The sequence below is a fragment of the Magnolia sinica genome, chromosome 3 (assembly GCF_029962835.1).
Source record: "Magnolia sinica isolate HGM2019 chromosome 3, MsV1, whole genome shotgun sequence".
Taxonomy (NCBI): domain Eukaryota; kingdom Viridiplantae; phylum Streptophyta; class Magnoliopsida; order Magnoliales; family Magnoliaceae; genus Magnolia; species Magnolia sinica.
In genome coordinates, this window is record NC_080575.1 from 3,022,026 (window position 1) to 3,041,136 (window position 19,111).

Sequence of the window (19,111 nt, forward strand, 5' to 3'; positions counted from 1 at the left end):
AGGGGCAGCCCAGCTACCATTGTCAGCCATCTTTTAGTTATGCCATGGGTCTGGACAGCTAAAAGGTGGGCCTCACCTAATATGCACCCATGAGATGAATGGTCTGGATAACTAAAGGTTGACCTCAACTGGATGGTAGCTGGGCTGCCCCAGAAAATGCTATTTGTTTATGTGTGGGTGCGGGTGCGTGTGATTGATGGTTTCACGAACTCGAGATTTTCCCATACTAATTTTTTTCGTTTTAAAATAAAAATAAATCACCACAAGCCTGTGCCTCATCATAGATTAGTCTTTTCTTTCGGTGATGCAATCTCGTCCATACAGCATACGTTAAGAGTGATATGACAATATAATATACGTTTGCTGATTTTCGGAACAATTTCCTCCCTTAATTGCTACACAAGTACAATTTTCAAGCTACAAGATCGACTTCATCGCGGTCAGGAGAAACCACATCCAACCTCATCATACTCTGATACTCATCTGGGACCGGTGCCCCAGCCTGCATACACAGCTCTACAACTGCAGGCGCCTTCCCGTAGTACCTCTTCAGCTCATTAGCTAAAGTCGGGCCATGTGGGTCCCGCACATGCCACACGTAGTTTGGCCAGATCAAATCGTCGATAGTAGCTTCCTGCCACGCGTGCAGGCCATTCCTAAACTGATGCCTTGCAGCTTTGCACATCCTCACCTTATGTCCTTTGGGCCCCACCTGAACTTCAGGGCAGTATCCACAGGTTTTTACACTGTAAGTTTTCATCATCAGCTCAGCTCCTGATTTCATTTCAAGCCACGACTCCAGTGTCTTCACGCTCAACTCATTTGAGTTCTCTTCATAGTGACAAGAGTTCTGATCGCCACTGTTGGATTGAAAGGACAGAAGGGGATCCTCTGCTTGTGGGGCCCCTTCGACATCCTCATGTTCCATTTCCGGCTCGAAATCGACTATCCTTCCCTCGATCGAGTAAACTGGTTTTGTCCTTCTTCTTGTCGGATAGTCTTCGTGATCCAGACCGGCTTGTATGCACAGCTCTAGAATTGCAGGGAGTCGTTTAACTTGGAATCTTTCATCATGGCCCACCCTTGGCTTTCCCACTCTATCATGGAGATGATAGCAATAGGGAAAGCACACCATGTCCGCGAGGCATCCGGTCCTCCATACATGAGTGGAGTTCCTGAGGCCATTCTTGGCCCCCGAGCAAGTCCGTATCTCATGGCCCACATGGCCAATGTGAATTTCAGAGCAGTACCTGATCATAAACGTCCAAGGAAAATTACTCTTTCAGTTGAGATGGCAGAGCGGTCCAATATTCCACAATCCAACCAAAGGAAGAAAGGACAAGATTCACTCAGATCCAACAGCCTAGTCGGCACTTGGACCGAGATCAATCTTGATCAATGGACGAGATTGCTTAGAAGTGGGCCATCTCTAGTATCCAGAGGCTCCATGGGACCCGTGCTGCTAGTTCAGTGGGCCATCATTCAGAAGATGTGCCCACCATGATGAGCAGGCGCCCTAAAATCAGGCCATTCCAAAGCTCAGGTAGGCTACATGCACAATCTAAAATGTTTTTGATGGTATGCGTCCCCATCTCAATTGTTCCCTGTGGCATGGCCCTACTGAGTCTTGGATGGCCCAAAGAGAAACATGATGGACGGATTGGATGACATGCCCATCCAACTTTGGCCTTTTTCTGGTTAGGAATTGGCTGTTGCACTTTTCCCACTGTAGGTCCCATCAGTTCAACGGTTAGGATCACCGAAACATGGATTATACTTCTAAGAATCCAAGGCCCGAGGATGATAGTATTCATATCCTGGGGCGAATGATCTTTAATATAAATTCCTCAGGACAACAACAACAATCGAACATAAGGAAGAGAGATTTGGGTCGTCGATCTTACCTGCACCTCTTCACAGGAACGACCACCCCAGCGAGCTTAGACAGGCCATCGAGGAGCGATTCCCTGGCTTGGTTGACCCGACGAGCCACGTGGACGAGTTCAGGAACGAGTAATCCGTTCTCAGGCGGTTGGAGGATCCTGCACGGTTCGGCCTTCCTCGCCGCCTTCTCCTCCTTCGCCCTTCGTATCAGCACTTTCATCGGCGTTGGATATGGCTTCCGTTCCGATTTTCTCCGTCGCGGTTTCGGAACGTCCGCATACCGGGCATCTTCCGTGCCTGTTGCGGAGTAGGAATAAGGCTCGCATCGGAACGGTGGGGATATCCTAAGCCGAAGAATTTCCCTAAATGCCCTCCTCTGCATCATCGCTCTTTTCTCTCTAGGCGTCCAAACCCTTTCGCCCGTTTTGCCCCTGCTGCAATGATTCCATTCTACCGAGTTATTTGAAATGCATCAACCCAAATTAGACTGACTAAATCGTGGAACCCACCTATTAAACCATGACCATGATCGAAAGGGTCCGATGGCCATCAACCCTAGCCCATCTGATCAGCAAAGGGCTTGAATCGTCTGACTAGAGGACTTGCTGGGTCAGGCCTGAAAGCCCGACAGGACGGCCCAGCCCATTTACTGCCCCATGTAGAGGGGGCTTGATCTTTTGGTATGTGGATTGCCTGCAACAGGCCACAGTGATGTTTGTGAGAAATCCACCCCGTCCATTCATTTTTCCAGATCATGTTAGGACATGGGTCCAAAAAAGGCAGATCAAAAACTCAAGTGGGCTGCATGACAGGAAACGGTGAGGGATTGAACGTCCACCACTGAAACGTTCATGAGGCCACATAAATTTTGGATCAGGCTAATATTTTCGTGTATTCAGTTCATCCCAGCAAGAATAACCTTATGAACGAATGGATAGCCTATAAACATCACGGTGGACCCAGGGAGGTTTCACTGGTAGGCATTTCCCTGCCCGCTTTTTCCTTGTCGTGCAGTCCACTTGAGTTTTGAATCTGCCTCATTTTTGGGCCATGTGATCTGGAAAAACAGATTGATAGAATGAATTTCTCACATACCTCATGGGGGGCCACCTAACTTCCGGTCATAGGAAGTTCTGCCTCATGCTGTCTCAGGCAATCCGTGTCCTATCTTTTGCAGCCATTCCTTTTCCAAGCCTTGGATGGAATGGTTAGGATTTCCATTCTTTAGAATCATAGGCAATCATGCCAAGAAATACCATTATTAGCTATCAAGCATCAAGCACTCAAGTTTTGGATTTTGCTTCATTTTTCTCCTCATGGTTTAACTTGAGCTGGCGAAACTGAGGGTCCAGGCTATGAGTTCTCAATGGTGTGACCCACCTGATTGGATCAACCCCATTTTGCAGGCCCACATGAATTGATTAGGAGCAATTGATGCACAGTTCGGATGGGTGAGGTGGTGGGGGATTTTGGACTGTTAACACCCATAATCGTCCCACCTGTGGGTGTTGTAAGTGGAGGCTGTTTGGCTAGTGACCCAAACACCAGCCAGCTAGCTGGTTTCAAAGCTCTATGGGCCCACCACAATGTAGCTGTCCGTCCATTTTGTGGGCCCTAGGAAGGTTTCAAGGGTGGACACTAGTCTCCATACTGTTTCCTGTGGCGTGGTCCACTCAAGGTTTGGATCTGTTTTATTTTTGGGTTCATCCCTAAAATAAGCTGGCACTCACTCAATTTGTAATTCAATTATAAAGACTACCAAACACCAAATTGTAATTCAAAACATTGTGGTTTTGTACTATCTTTCCCCCTGGCATGCCACTTCTGTAGGATATTCAAGTTAAGAAAATTGTAAACCAGCTATGATGAGTATACCCAAAAAAAAATAAAAATCAGGTTGATCTACTCACCAGGTGGGCCACACCTGTATGTAGAGTTAGATTGACAGTTGTCCATTGATTCCAACGGTCTGGCACATCTGATGAGTGGCCTGGCCTGATTTTGGGGCCAGGTGATCCTAATGGTGGGGCAATTTGGGTGTGTGCTATCGAATCAAATTGCAGCTATTCACATTGAGGGTCTGATCGCCAAATTTCAATTTGTTACCTTAAAGTCAGATTAGAAAGAAACCCAACTGCAATTTGAGGGCTATTTCCTCACAATGATAATTTGATTGGCTTATGCATCCGAATGGTGAACTGTTTGGCACAAGGACAAAAAAAGAGCAATTAAAGGAAACAGAGATACTTACGGGCACATGCACGGACTATAGATTCAACATAATCCGACTTCCTCAAAAAAACCTTCCAGGAGTTTCAGCATAACGCATATTTGGCTTGCTGCGAATGGAACGAATATCAGTCCGCAACAAATTCCAGATGTGGTTTAACACAAATAAGCCACTGATCTTGAAACAATTATCGACTGATGAAGAAATCATTCTAGCATTTACCTCTCACTCGAGGGCTTATCAGACTAGTCCCTAAAGTAGAATATATTATTTTTTAAATTTTTTATTAGGGTGTTAGCTGTCGCCAGACTATAAATAAGACCCTTAAGGGATGTGTGACTTTTAGAGCTTGAATATCGAGAAAAGGTTCAAGAAAGTACTCTCTCTCGGCATGCTTTCCAATTGTGGCATGTGTTGCCTCTTGAATCTTTGCATGTGTTGCTAAGACTCTTCATCAAATCCCCTTCCCCGATGCATTTGGGTGTTTGGCTGTGTCACCAAGGGAAGCCCAATAGGAGAAAAAGATGGAGAACAGATTGAGATGGTTAAGATAAAGGGTCCATGAAAATTGGAGACAGCACAGTAAGGAAGGAAACTTTGATTACAGTTTAAGGGTCTGAAAGGAGGATGAAAGCAAGGGAAGAAAGGATTCAAACGATCGTGATGAGGGATCATATTAGCTTCAGGGCGTCTGGTTGGCTTGTTGCAATCGAGTCTCACAGTTAGACCATCTTGGCGACGGAAACATGAATATTTTCTAGAGATGCTGAGAATGTTAATCATGTTTGCCTCCAGTGCCTATTTGAGGCTGGTGCTTTGCTCAGTTTGCAAGGTATTATGTAATAGTATTGGTAAAAATACCGGCTGTATTTTCCGATAAAGCCCTGTAATTGCCCTACTTTTGTGTGTGTGTCTGTGGTGGTATCTCAAAATTTTATTGGTAAGTTTCTTCTTCTTCTTCTTTTTTTAAGTGAGGATCCCAAATATGTATACCATTAAATAAATAAATAAACAAACATGTATTTGATAGTGTAAAGGGTCATTCTTTGGTAAGAATCTTGTCTATTGGCCAGTGTTAGGTTGATCTGCTGAAAATTGACCATGTAGGCCCCAATTGAACACTGACCTAATCAAACATACTTGATTTGTGTCCAATTAGGGCCTTTTACATATAAATACAACAAAAAAGGATGGAAATTTTTTTATTTTTAATTTTTTAAGTGACGGTTTACAATTCTTTTGATGTCTCACAAAATGGTCCACTCTGCTTTGGTTCATTAAATCATACTCAATTTTTGTGTTTTAGTCCTCAAAATTGGCCTAGGTCTAGTTTAAAATTAGTTTTCAGCTTCATGGTTAAAATGATTAAAGAAGTTGAAAAACGAGAGAATATTGAAAATGGAAACTTTAATAATGGACCCTTTATGACCATATCAACCTGTAACAATCATATCGACCCCCTAACAATGCCACTAAGGCCCATTTTCTATCACAACAGACCAACTCACCCCCTGTATCGCATAATAAGGCTTACCATTTATTTTACATAATGGTCAATATGGCCATCACATAAACATTTTTTAATATCATGTAAGCTTGGCTTGGATTGCGAGATGCATGGATCGTTGGCATCACTTCTTGTGGCTTGATTACCAAAGCCCAGTGGCTGCAAGGGAAAGTTGTGATGGAAGCTAAGTTGTCTTGCACTATTGTGGGCAAGATATGGAAAGAGATGAATGGTAGCCGTAGCTCTAACAATTGAAGTGAACTGATTATCCAGGAGATGGAAAAAATTTGGACCTTGGTGAGTTTTTGGTCCCTGTCCTTAAAGGAATTCATGGGTTAAAAGATACTCGTCTTTGCAAAGGGTTGGGAAGGCTTTCCCTTGTGATGTCTTAAGCTGGCTTGCTCAGGTTGTATCTTTTGCCTTTTGGATGAGATGAAGAAAATTAGGACCTTGGTGAGTTTTTGGTCCGTCCTTAAAGGAATTCATGGGTTAAAAGATGCTCGTCTTTGCAAGGGGTTGGGAAGGCTTTCCTTGTAATGTCTTAAGCTTGCTTGTTTGCATAGGTTGTATCTTTTGCCTTTCGGATTTGTTTCTATAAAGTCATTTATGGTCCAGCCTGCATCAATCCAACAACTAAATAAGATTGGTTGCTCAAAAGGCTTCTAGGAGAGGGCTCAATTAACATCCTCGAAAGGTTTTATTGTGCATGGGCAACTGAAAAGCACCCCACTTGGATGATTTATCAGCATGTCAAGGAAACCATAAATAAATTAAATGTATTTATAAATATTTTTAAATAGTGATATATAAATAATGGGAAAAGATATAAACAAATGATGATTGACTTGCTAGTTAGAGACGCCCTCAGGTTCAAAGCCTCCTTTTTACCCTTTCATATAAAATCCTATGCGAGTGGCTCACTTCTAATTGCATTGAGTCGAGTCGACTGAGTCATTGAGTTGACTTGACGAGTCATGTTGAGTCGAAGACAAGTCACCCTCACAACAGAGTTTCATGGTGACTCGGTTTGAAATCTCATCAAGTTGACTCGGACGAGTTTCAAGTTGAATCATCGAGTTTTAGAACTATGCTAGACACTATAAGGAAATATTTTCTTTTTCTTTGTTTCTTTCTTCTTTTCTTTCTACTTTTTCTTTCCTTTTCTTCTTCTTCTCCTTCTTCTTCTTCTTCTTCTTTTTGGAAACTTATGGATACCAGATACTGACTTATCTGTTACAGTACAGGTTCAGGAGATGAGTTTTATAAAGAAAATCACATCCTTTGATTGAAAGAACAATGCAAGGATGACATGGACTGCTTGTACATGCTAGAAAACTTGAAGAGAACCAAAAAAGTTTAAAGACAAGGATCTGACCTTTCAAGCAGTGTTCAGAGCATGAGAAGCAGCCAGCCATTGATTTGTTTGCTTTGTGTAGCGCATAACAGTACTGGCTAGAGCACGTATCTCAAGTTCAATACACTTCTCATTTACAAAGGATTCTTCCACCCCAATATTTACAGTGTTGACCAGAAGTTCCGATACATGCATAGCACTTCTTAGAGCATCTGCAAAAGGGTATAATGTAATAAGCCTCAGTGACAGCAGTAAAACGAAAAAGAGAATGCCAACAAGACGATATGGGTGTTATGAATGAAAGAGATTTTTCTCCTTTTGCTTTGAGATTGAGCAAAATTTCATCATGTAATTAGATTGGTGGTGCGAAACCACGGGAAGCGATTTCCTAGTTATCTTTTCTACTTTTCTCTCTTCTCAACAAGGTATCATCTTTTCTCATCTTCTTCTTTTCTTACTTCTTCATCTCTTCTTCTTTTCTTCCTTCTTCTTTCTTCTTCTTTTAAACATTCATTCTTCTTCTTTCTACAAACACCTAATCCATCCAAACCTAGTTTTCAAAAACATAGTTCTCAAAACCCTAAATCCCTAAAACCCTAACCTAAATCTCTAAAACCCTAATCCTAATCTCCCCAAAATCCTAACCCTAAAATTCCCAAATTCCAAAATCCATAATTCCCACAACCTAAAACCCATATTCCCAATTCTAGAAACCCTAAATCCTAAATCCCTTAAGCCCAAAATTTGAAATCTTAACCCGAAACTTTCCAAAACCTCAACCCTAATGCTCCAAACCCTAATTCTTTTGAGCCTAGATACTCCAAACCTATTTCCCACATTCCCTAGTCTTTAAACAGCCCTAATACATCAAAATTCTTACAAGACACGTGATGTCTATTGAATTCATATTTAACCCTATGCTAGGATGGGGGTTTTTATCACCCATAGGTCCTGGTTAATCAGTAACTTATGAGATTAGCATTGCAGGACTGTCACAGGCTTGAATTTGGACATATCATGAATCTAAAATTTCTGAACTAATGGTAAATTAGCTTTATTTTGTCATTCCATTGCTCTAATGAATCTGCCTTTTAATTTCATGGCATCATATTAGGTTATATCATTCCGTCGTGCATCAAAGGCCAAACAACGGCTAGGATACACTGATTAGTGAGGTTTTTGACGCATTGGCCATCCATGCCAGGGTCCACCATACCCACGGTGGGGATCACTAAGCAATGGGCCCCAAATGTACAAAAATCATAAACAGATCAAACTGAGGATCACACAATAACTCTCCAGAGAAATCCTGTCCTCTCATCCGCACCCGCAATACTGAGTAGCGGGATCTCCCACCGTCCAATGATGTCCCGACGCAAATGCAAAGCAAGGTAGGTGGAAATCCCAAATTGAAGAGTGTGCGAAGTGATTCCGAGTTGCTTTAATTACGAAATTACGAAACCCTAGAAGACACAAGAGGGTAGAATGGTGAATACTGACCAGTTTGGTGTCGAATTCGGAGGGAGGACTGGTGATGTTCCCCAACGATTCGCAGCAGCGACGTTTTCAAGCTTCCAATCTCTCGTCCTGCAGCAGCGACGTTTTCAAGCTTCCAATCTCTCGTCCTGCAGCTGCTGCCGCTTTCTCCATCCCATTTACCAGTGAGGTAGGGAGGAGAAATTTACCACTGTGGTCGCTACCTTTTATCCAGCGGTTTTTATGAAATAAACGAAACTTAACTTGCCAACTTAGACTTACACGTACGGACAGCGAATTTGAGGACGACAACACCCCTCCTTTCCGCTACAGATCGATGGCTACGGATTATAACCGTAGCTATAAGTATCATTGATTGACTTGCCGATCGGGACTGGTCGACCGGGTCAACTAGTCGGGGTCGACCGAGCCAATTGTCTTACCCACTTGTTTTTTAGATTTGTCTCATTTTTATCTTATATCATAGTAAGAGTAGTCAATTCTTTTTTTTTATATTTGTCTCATTTTTTGTCTTATATCACAACGAGAGGTAGTTAAAATGAATTGAAGTGAGACCCACTTAGCTTTCAATAGTAAGAAGTTTCTACTTTAAGTTGTTGTGGACAATCTACATCCCTTTGGATTATAGGGAATTCATATAACCCTAGGTTACATGCAAGTTGCATAACTTTTAGATAATTTAGTTTGCATATGGCTCAATTGAGTTCAAAACTTTTTAATTGAGTAACTTAGTTAGAGTCGAACAATCCTACTAGGGGCTTTTATAAAGCTCACTATAATATGTGTGTTTTATTTAAGTTGTTCATTCATTTTGAAAAATCATTTTAGAACACAAACTTAAAAAGAATGCTGTAACACTCTGAATTTTTGCTATTTTGGGATTTGCTAAAAATTATTTAAATATTTTTTTATAACTAGTCACGTCATCACTTACTGACCCTTGACACTCAAGTTGGCTTATACACGGCTGGTACCGACAAGAACCGAATAAATAAGATTGATCAACCATAGAGAATTAATGAATCCAACCGATCACTTAAGCATCGAGTTCAGCCCTATGATTTATTCACATAGGCCCCAAATTTAACCGACCTACCACTGATCAAGATAATCGTAACTTAATTAGAGATCTACCCAAACCCAAGCCAGCTATAGGTCGAACCTTAACTAATGGACCAAATCAACCCAATTACTCTTTTAGCTTAAAACTGACGGTTTAGGGTGATCATGATCGAATCACCATTTTCGCTAATTTTGAATAGGCCATACTGTGAACTTATATAATGCCTCGGTTTTCAGAACTCGAGTACACAACTCGAATTGTAAGAACCCAGGAGTTAGCTAAAGATAATGGTAATCAACGAGTGAATCAAAGTGCAGATAGTAGGAAAAGAAACATGATATATATCTGAACCATCATACGAACAATATTCTGGCCCACTCAGCTAGGGACCAATTACATAGCCTCAAGTTTTTCAAGTCCCTAAATGTACTGAAAATAAAAATAAAGAGCTAATCTACTGGTTTAGCCCGAAAAAGGTGGCCGCCTCCTGTTGTGGCTCCTCGTCATAGAGTTCCTTCTCGACTGCCACATCTTCCAAGTCTGTCGCATACTCATAAGCTCTTCTACCTATGTCCTCTGTACAGTTGAACATTGATGAATGGGTGGCCAACTCAGTGTGATCTTCCCTCAAGATTACACACCGCCGCCCTAAACAAGGAATAGCATAAAAACATACAGACATTCCAAAATACAGTAGATGTAGTCTTATTAAATGCAGGAATATATGAATGTAATTATCACCCCTGATAAAACATCCAGACGGACATTGGGGTCATCACCCATGCAATCATTGACCCAGGTAAAACGTTCAGACAGTGTATGCCCCGGGCAAAACATCCAGACAGGCAAACATGTACGATAATAATAGATGATGGTTTGTACCCCAGGCAAAACATCCAGTCAGGCGAATCTGTATGTTACGTACGACAGCAATAGATATTGATCTGTGCTATGCATGCATGATTTGTCAACCCATTATTAGTCCACTTGCATCCAACTGATTTAAATAAGCTCACGGTCACTACGGGGAGCACATGGCCCAGCGTAAGCTGACGGTCCAGGCATAGTATCCCATGACTACCATCCCTGGCCCATGAGACTGCCGTCTTAAGGTGTGTGTAGTACCCACTAACATGTGGTCAATCAACAAAACCTCCATGTCGAGGGGCCTACTTATGTCATCCCTAGTTTAGTTACACCCCAAGCACGGACTCTCCTTCTACCGGGATTCCCATGGAGAGATTTCACCAATATGTGTGTTACATCATCATATCAATAACATCGATCTTATCATGAATAAGGAATAATGCATATATTTATATCAAAACACGCTAATTGAATTAACATAAGATACATGACATGAGTGGTTGGGCTGTTCACCTAGATAGTTCAGAGTATATAATCAAGAGCCTAAATAATGGTAAGCATGAGAATTATTTTGGTTAAATAGGTAGGTCAAGTGAAAGCAGTCCATTTCTACACACAATTTATCATTAGTCCAACTAACCATTAAAATTCACAAAACTATTATTTCTGGTCTAGTTATGGATGGAAAGCTTAAGGGAAGGAAATCATCACTTGTAGGGTCGTGTTTGCGAACTTGGTCCAAGTCTTCTTGCGGCCCGAGGTCACTCAAGGAATCTCATATAATTACAGTTTATATTTGTCAGGTATTCCTATGGTTTTGTTTAGTCAACATAAAGGTTCAAAGGAGTACAACAACAAAGCATTTTTAGGCTCTTCATATACTTATTCAATCAAGGTGGTCCAACTGGGCTCAAGCTCGTCCTTACCAGGGGTGGAACTGATCCTCACACATGGACCCCATATGTATCAAGAGGGCCCCGTGGATGGGTTTGGGTTACCCACAAAAGAAAATCGCTTCAATAGTCGCAAGCGCAACGCATGTGTCATGGTATATTATCATCTTTTGGGGCACATGGCTTACTAATGGTGTTTAAAATTTCCTAGCACAGCTCATGTAAATCAGTGTTGTTCAAATATAGCTCATGTGAATCGGCACCGTCCAAACATAAAATTGGCACCGTTCCAATGTAGTTCAGGTAATTCAATGGCATTCAGATTTGGCTCAACAGTGTCCCAAACGTTGTCCATCACCGTCCAGCATAATCTGGACGGCGTGGATGAAATAAATACACCATGGTGGCGTGACCGGCTGGGATGGATGACATTAATAAGACACATACACCATGCCTGGACCCGCTGGATTTATTGAAGTCATCACAGCAGCTACATGCTGCTGTGGCCCACAGAACTTGGTGGCATCAATGTAGCAGCTTAAGCTGCTAGCTGCAATGGGCCCACGTCGAATGAATGGACGGTGTGTACAAGACGCATACCTCACAGTGGGTCCACACCACTGTCCTGGCAGGTGTAAGGAGTGGGTATATAATACACACCCCAAGGTGGGCCCCACACAGATGGACGGAATGTTTAAAACACATGTCCATCAGTGGTGGACCCCCACGTGGTGTGGCCTGCATAGAATATAGATATTATATATATATACACACACATGTGAACATGTATACCTAATGGGTCCCACGTGGATGTGGGGCCCACATATAATATTTTATTATATGTTACTTGTAATGGAGGGGTACTCCAGTTAATCACAACAGTCGTGGGACCCACCACATATAGCATTATATTACTATATTATTATATATCCACCTTTCTTCCCTTTTCTTTTTTTTTTCTTCATACATATGCAGCAGTTTGTCCAGCACTGCACGTCCATTGATGGACGGCCAGGAGGCAACGTCCGTTGATGGACGGGCTGGATGTAAAACACACATCTAGGTGTGGCCCACCGTGATTGTCTGATGGTGCGGCCCACCAGGAATTCAGCTGGGGTCCAACACAGATGCAGCCCACCTGCATTTTGGTGAGGCCCAGCACAGTGCAACCCACCCGGACGTGATTTCCTTCTAATGGGCCCGTCCTCAGCCTTGCTGAGAGCTGTTCCCATGCAGCTCGCTCGACTCCCTGTTCAAAGGGCAGATTGAAGCTCGTTCACAGCCAAGCAAAGTGCTGGAATAGGCCTTGACCTGCGTCGGCCCGCTTCAAAGTTCTACTGAGAGCTCAACTCAGGCCCCTTTTTGGTGTCGGTTCTCAGCCAAAAACGTGGCCTGATGGAGCCCGATTTTAGCTCAACTGGAACCGATTCCCACCATCTTCTTCAAGCCTGATTTTAGCTTGGACAGAGGCCTGGATAGACCTGCAGCAAACCATGAACCGCGGCCATTCTTTGGACAACTCTCAGTTCAAAACAGAGCTTCGGTTCTACCCTGTTTATGGCCTGACACACGGCCATCGTTTGGCCGGGTCCTGGCCCGAAACGGGTGCTGCAGTTGGGTCGGATTCCGGCCTGGGACAGCCATGGATCGGCCCAGCTTCGGTTCAAAACAGGGACCCACTTCAAGCATTATTTTAGGCGTGAACACAGCCATTACTTAGCTGGCTTTCAGCCCATCTATGGCCAGCATTCAAGCCTAATGTCTGCCTTAGACTCGGCCATCGTTTGGTCGGTCCCAGCTCAAACAGAGGCTCGGAATGGGCAGCCTTTAACTCAACAACACAGTGGTTTTGTTGGTCGGTTTTCTATCCGAAAGCATGGCCATTGGTTGGCCAGCTTTCAGCCTGATACCAACACCACTATGGCCTCATCCTAGCTGAAACGGAAAGAAGGAAATGGAAGAAAATGGTCACCTGGGATGGGTAGATATCGTCCCCTGCGCTCGAGCTACAACAGGAGAAATGGCCTCCCCGTTTTTTTCCTCTCTCTTTCCACTCTCCCCTCTCACTCCTTGGCGTCCATCCCAAGGCTACAGGGCCCTTTATATAGAGGGAAAGAGAGAGGAACGGCTAAGAATGCTCCTACGACGGACGGCCGAGATTTCCCCAGCCCGTCTTTCTTAGAGAGGAAAGTTTTCTCACTGTTTTTTCCTACGCAGGCTGTTGCTTGGCCGTTTTTTGAAATGGGAGAGCACCGCCTCAGCTGAGAAACGGACGGGCCAGACTGGAACGATCATGGGCCGTTCACGCGGTCACAGATGGGTCCTGTCTCGCTGATGCCTGCCACGCTTAACCTAATGGACGGTGGCAACCCATCTCCCCCATCCACTTACAAGATATCAAGTGGCTATGTGGTTTTGTTAAGTTGGGCCCCATGAAGAAACTGAACGAATCAGATGGCTCGGAAAGTGGTCATGGTGGGCCACTTTGGGGCCAAAGATCCTCCGTTCAAATTTTTAGAAAATGGCGGGAGAGAACCATTTCTCTCATTTACACGGTCAAAGGTCTTTTGACCGAGCTAGTGGTTTTAGTGCAACTCATGCACAAACTCTCTCGGTGCACACACGTCATGTAGGGGCCTACTGCAACGTTAGCATCATAATCCACTCTGTCCATTTGCATTGGGGACACTACGCGAGGATCCTGACCCATTTTGGGTCGATGGTGAGCCCTAGGTGGGCCATTACACACTTCTTTGGGCTATTCTTGGCCCATATGATGCGATCTGTTGATTGGGTGGGCCTGATACTTATTTTCAGCGGTTAATATAAGGTACTGGTTATGATGAAGGCTTAATTTGTTGCTAAGTAACTCTCAAATCTTGGCAATACGTGTTTTGTAACAGTATCCATCGGCATAAGGGTCTTATTTTAGAGTGTTCGAATAACCTCACCCTCTTGAATGTTGTAGGGCACATTCTGACTCCTGAAGACCCTGATGGATGGTCTTAATTTCTACCGAAATCTCCACCCTGCATATGTTGATTCCAAGCTAGTTGGTTAATTCATTTCGATCTCGGTTGATGCAGGTGAAAAAGGTAACACCCGTGCACCAAAAGCATGGAGTGTTACAACTTAGTTAATCCATACCTCAACAATTGCGCCCAAGAAATTCCCCTACCCAATTTATTCCAAAAATGTCCCAATTACCCGAACAAGCTCTAGACCGCTTGTTAATGGGCCCTTAGTTTCGAAATTATAGAATAATGTTCATCCCACTGGGCTTGTGGTCCATCGCGGATAATAGACTCAGATAATGCCTGGAAATAGATAATTCACGCTGTCAAGTCTGCACTTGTAAAGTGCAACTCGCCCTAGCACAAGTCAACATTATGAATTTTAAGACAAATGGCCCCGCCACTTAGGACAATAAATTAAGACATTTGACCCATCGAATTTTACTCAAATTTGCACCATAGGCTAGAAATATTTCCCTGCCCTTGCTCATAAAATCTGACCATTGATCGTGGAACGGTGACCGTTGATCGCAAATCAGGCTGCTGCGGCAAAATCTCGCATCCGTTTGTGATCAAATTTTACCCAGCCCTTCGTTGGGCCACAGGGCACGTATCCCATGAATTAGATGGGTCAGGGGGGCATCAGGGCAACCCCAATAACTAGAATGGGCCCCATAGGGTCATTGAAGGCACTTCATAAAACTCAGGGCCAACAGAAATAAATCTGGACCTATATAAGTTCAACCCTCTCTCATTTGTTAAGATTCCAACAGCTGAAATCTGAGGGAAAGAGAGAGAGAGAGAGAGAGAGAGAGAGAGAGAGAGAGAGAGAGCAAGGGAGGAGAGAAAAAGGGCCATGGTGGTGTGCATGTGAGCGTGGTGCTTGGAATTTGGAAATTCCGGCACCCTCACCTCTTCATTACCAGAAAGCATCGACACATTTCGTTGTTGGAGCGAAATTCCGCCCCATCTAAGGTAAGATAGGGTCCTAAACCTCATTTCCTTGTTTATTAGCAACATGCATGTGATTTTCTGTCCGCTCTATGTAATACAGGGCCCCGACACCTCGAGCTTGCGGACTCGGCGCCGCTAGGACAATCCCAGCAACTTCCGGACAAGAATAGGTGCGGACCATTACCTTTAAGTGACCGATTATCACGCCTAGTGTATGTTTAATGAATATGTGTGGTGCAATGTTAGTGCGTGTTGCTGAAATTTCATTTGGATTGCATGAATGAGATAATAAACTAGGAATTGTTAAATTTATGGGAAGGGGTTTGGCCTTAATACCCCCAAATATGTGACTTGCTGATTTGCATGCTCATGTAGGGTATAAATATTTAATTTTTCCCAAAATATTGCTAATTAGTTGTTGATTTCCTGATTAGGTGTTAATTATGCTTGGGAATGAAGGCATGAAATGTTGTGAATTGCTAATTAGTGGTTGATTTCCTGATTTTGTGAATAATTATGCTTGGGTGAAGGCATGGAATATTATAAATTGACTGACTGGTCGAGTTACTTGCTTTAATATTCGATGTACGACTGAATTGAGTACTTTATGATTGATCTATTGAAGATAAACTTCGATGTATTGTTATATGACTGCCTATATGATGTATAGGCTGGATTATGATATGCATAATCTGTAAATTTGGGTGGAGCTTTGCATGTTGCTATCCATCTTGTTACGATTGTTGGAATATGTTGAACATGATCCTCGTAGTTTGGTGAAGATTGGTATATTGTTATCCATATACTTAGAATGCTGGATTTTGTTGCCATTTGTGAATTTATTCTTGAATTTGCTGAATTTATGTTATCCATATGTGAACTTGTCCTCTCATGGATTGGCCGATAACCGAAAATTATTTGGGAATCCCATCGTTGGATCAGCCCACGGTTAAATCTGACCCAACTAGTTAAGCTGCAAATTGTTTCAGGCCGTTCAGTTTATAATTCAACTTGTGGGAGCATATTGACTCTTAGGTCGGCCATCCTTGTACGTTAACCATGTTTGATCACGGCTGTATGAACCTGAAGTGCCCTAAGACTTTTGCGTCCACTATTAATTGTAATCTATGGCCCACAAGACTCATGAGCCAGGGATGGTGGTATGGGACACTATGCCCATGCTGTCGGCCTACGCTGGGGTGACGAGCCTTCCTATAGTGTCCATTGAGCACTTAGACTCGTGAACCGGGAACGGTGGTATGGGACACTATACCCATGTTGTTGGCCTGTGTTGGGGTGACGACCTCCCTACAGTGACCGTGAGTAGAACGTTTAAGTTCCAATTGATTTTGTCTCTATTTATACTTTCTTTCGGGATTGACGACCCCAATATATAGGGTTAAGGGTCGCAAGAGTCACATAACCACGACCCCTGAGCCGCGCGATCGGATTAGGGTAATAACCTCACTAAGGGTATTTCAGTTTTCCCAACTTGCTGGACGAATGAATTTAACTAATCAACTAGGCTAACATATTTCATGACATTGTATTATATTTATTGGCGATTATGCAGTCGAGGTCACTTTTGAGGGAGTATTGTTTCATTAGAATCATTAGATGTCATTACTTGAGGGAGCGTTGGTTGGCGAGGAGCATGCACATATCATAACCATGCAATTGCATTAATAACAGTATTTAGGGTTATATGTTGTTTGTTGTTCATTAAACGTATTCTATGCATGATAATTTGTGTGGCCTATTGCTAATGGTACCACTGAGTTAGCTACTCACTCCCACTCCGGGACGGTGTTCTAAAACACCAACGAGAATCCAGCATAGATGCAGGTATCTTGGAATGGGACACGCTGGACCATGTCGGTGCAGATGATGAGGAGGAGCAAGCGCACTCCCAGATTTAGGCAGTTTTTTCTAGTTTATGGTTGGATGGTCACAGGACATGGGCCAGGGCCCTAGTCATTATGGGATATTTATTTGGGTGGGTCTAGTTCCCGGTTGGATTTTCTTGATACTGTATTTTAGATATCTTACCTGTTTAGCGGCCTGTATTTACATTTATGATATTCTCATGATTATGGTTTGCTAAACCCATCATTGCTTATTTAAAATAAACTCAAATATATTGAAATCTAGAGCCCATTAATGCATACATGGCACCCGAGAATTCGGTAGTCGAGTTCTTACTCGCCTCTGAATTTTGGGAACGTTACAAAAGCAGATAAAAAACATAAGTAAATCACACCCACATCACAAGAATCAATAATGATGATGATATTGCTGTTGAAACCTTCTTAGAGCCCATCGTGATATATATTTGTCATTAAAGCTATTCATAAAATAACGTAACCCTGGTTAAAAGGAAAATATAAAAATATCAGCTTGATCCAAAACTTCTTGAGTCGCTAAAATAAGTTTTTGGCAAGTCGTATTTAAGTCCCACCATGTGGTGTAGTCTACTTTAGCACTAGAGCTTCTTCATTTATTTTATCATTAAAACCTTTCTAGTAATTCAGTGAGGGAATTTAGGAATTGAGTAAAGGAACCTAGGAATCGAGCGAGGGAACCTAGGAATTGAGCCAGGGAACCTTGAAATTCAGCGAGGCAACCTAGAACTTGCACGATGCAACGTAGAAATTGAGCGAGGCACCCTATAAATTCAGCGAGACAGCCTTGAATTTGAGTGAGGCAACTTAAGAATTGAGCGAGGGAACCTAAGAATTGAGCGAGGCAACTTAGGAATTGAGTGAGGCTAACTACAAATTGAGTGAGGGAACCTAGGAATTGAACGAGAGAACTTAGAAATTGAGCGGGGCAAACTAGAAAATCAACGGGGCAAACACGAAATTGAACGGGACAAACTAGAAAATCAGCGGGACAAACTTAACAGATAATTTCATGGCTTGAGCTCAAAAATCTAAATATATCCAATGTTCAAATGGACCACACCACATGATAATTTTGAATTGAACTTCTATTGTTGATAATTTTTTAGGGGCCATAGAAGTTTTAGATCAAGCTTATAATTGTGTTTTCTATTAATCCATGTCTGTATGATCGTATGAACAGGTTTGATAACAAACAAACATCACTATTGGGCCTACTATGGTTTCAACAGTGGAAATCATTATCCCCACTGTTTCTCATGGTATGATCCACTTGATCTTTTGATATGCTTCAATTTGGGGCTCAACCCCTTAAATTAGATGGAAAAATGAATGGACGGCGTGGATATACTACATACATTTGATGTGGGCCCAACTGAGTTTAAAATATACTTGTGGTGCTTACTTTCTTCACTAGACCGACCATTTTCCGAAGATGACAAAATGCTTATGTATGGAGAGGATGCAATCCAATGCTAATAAGGAAGGGGCCACAGAAAATGGGCTTTTGTCTCTCTTACTGGAAATGGAGTGGGGAAAGGGGGTGAAAGAAACGGTAGTGAAAGCATCGCAGTGAAAAGGAGGGGTATTTTTGTCCTCAATGTGGGCGTCCGTTCGTGCAAGATCTAAGTTGGTATGTTAAGTTTCATTTATTTTATAAAACCACTGGATAAAAGGTGGGGTCTACAGTGGTAAATTTCTCGGTAGAGAGAGAAAGGGAGACTGATGGTTTATAGTGCTCACGTGCACAGAAACCCTGCACGTGGGATACGTGTAACTCAAATCAGACCGTCCAGATAGAGAGATCTATTGCAGATGGAGGCTATCCCGAATATCAGATTGAAAAGACTACTCTAAATAGTGGTTGATGGGAATTTTCTTATTGGGTTCTAACCAATGGTTAGTTTTGTTTCGACTGTCCATTTAAGATATCTAGAAATCGTCAGT

The 19,111-nt window shown here is 42.7% G+C and overlaps 1 protein-coding gene and 1 pseudogene across 8 annotated transcripts; both read right to left on the minus strand.

The window, feature by feature from the left end:
* Positions 1 to 337: 337 nt before the first annotated feature.
* Positions 338 to 8,572, minus strand: LOC131239297 (APO protein 3, mitochondrial). Of its 8 annotated transcripts, XM_058236927.1 has the most exons (5): positions 6,997 to 7,159; positions 4,495 to 4,603; positions 4,136 to 4,223; positions 1,905 to 2,318; positions 338 to 1,250 (listed from the first exon to the last, which is right to left on the minus strand). In XM_058236927.1, exons 3-5 carry the CDS (start codon positions 4,141 to 4,143, stop codon positions 413 to 415), a joined length of 1,260 nt encoding a protein of 419 aa, XP_058092910.1. In that variant the 5' UTR covers positions 4,144 to 4,223; positions 4,495 to 4,603; positions 6,997 to 7,159; the 3' UTR covers positions 338 to 412. The 8 variants fall into 8 exon arrangements, with proteins under 8 accessions (XP_058092910.1, XP_058092912.1, XP_058092909.1 ...); XM_058236929.1 differs by lacking the exons at positions 4,495 to 4,603; positions 6,997 to 7,159 and adding an exon at positions 8,476 to 8,572 and having other exon boundaries at positions 1,905 to 2,315; XM_058236926.1 differs by lacking the exons at positions 4,495 to 4,603; positions 6,997 to 7,159 and adding an exon at positions 8,476 to 8,572.
* Positions 6,226 to 13,008, minus strand: LOC131241369 (biogenesis of lysosome-related organelles complex 1 subunit 1-like; annotated as a pseudogene).
* Positions 13,009 to 19,111: the final 6,103 nt, after the last annotated feature.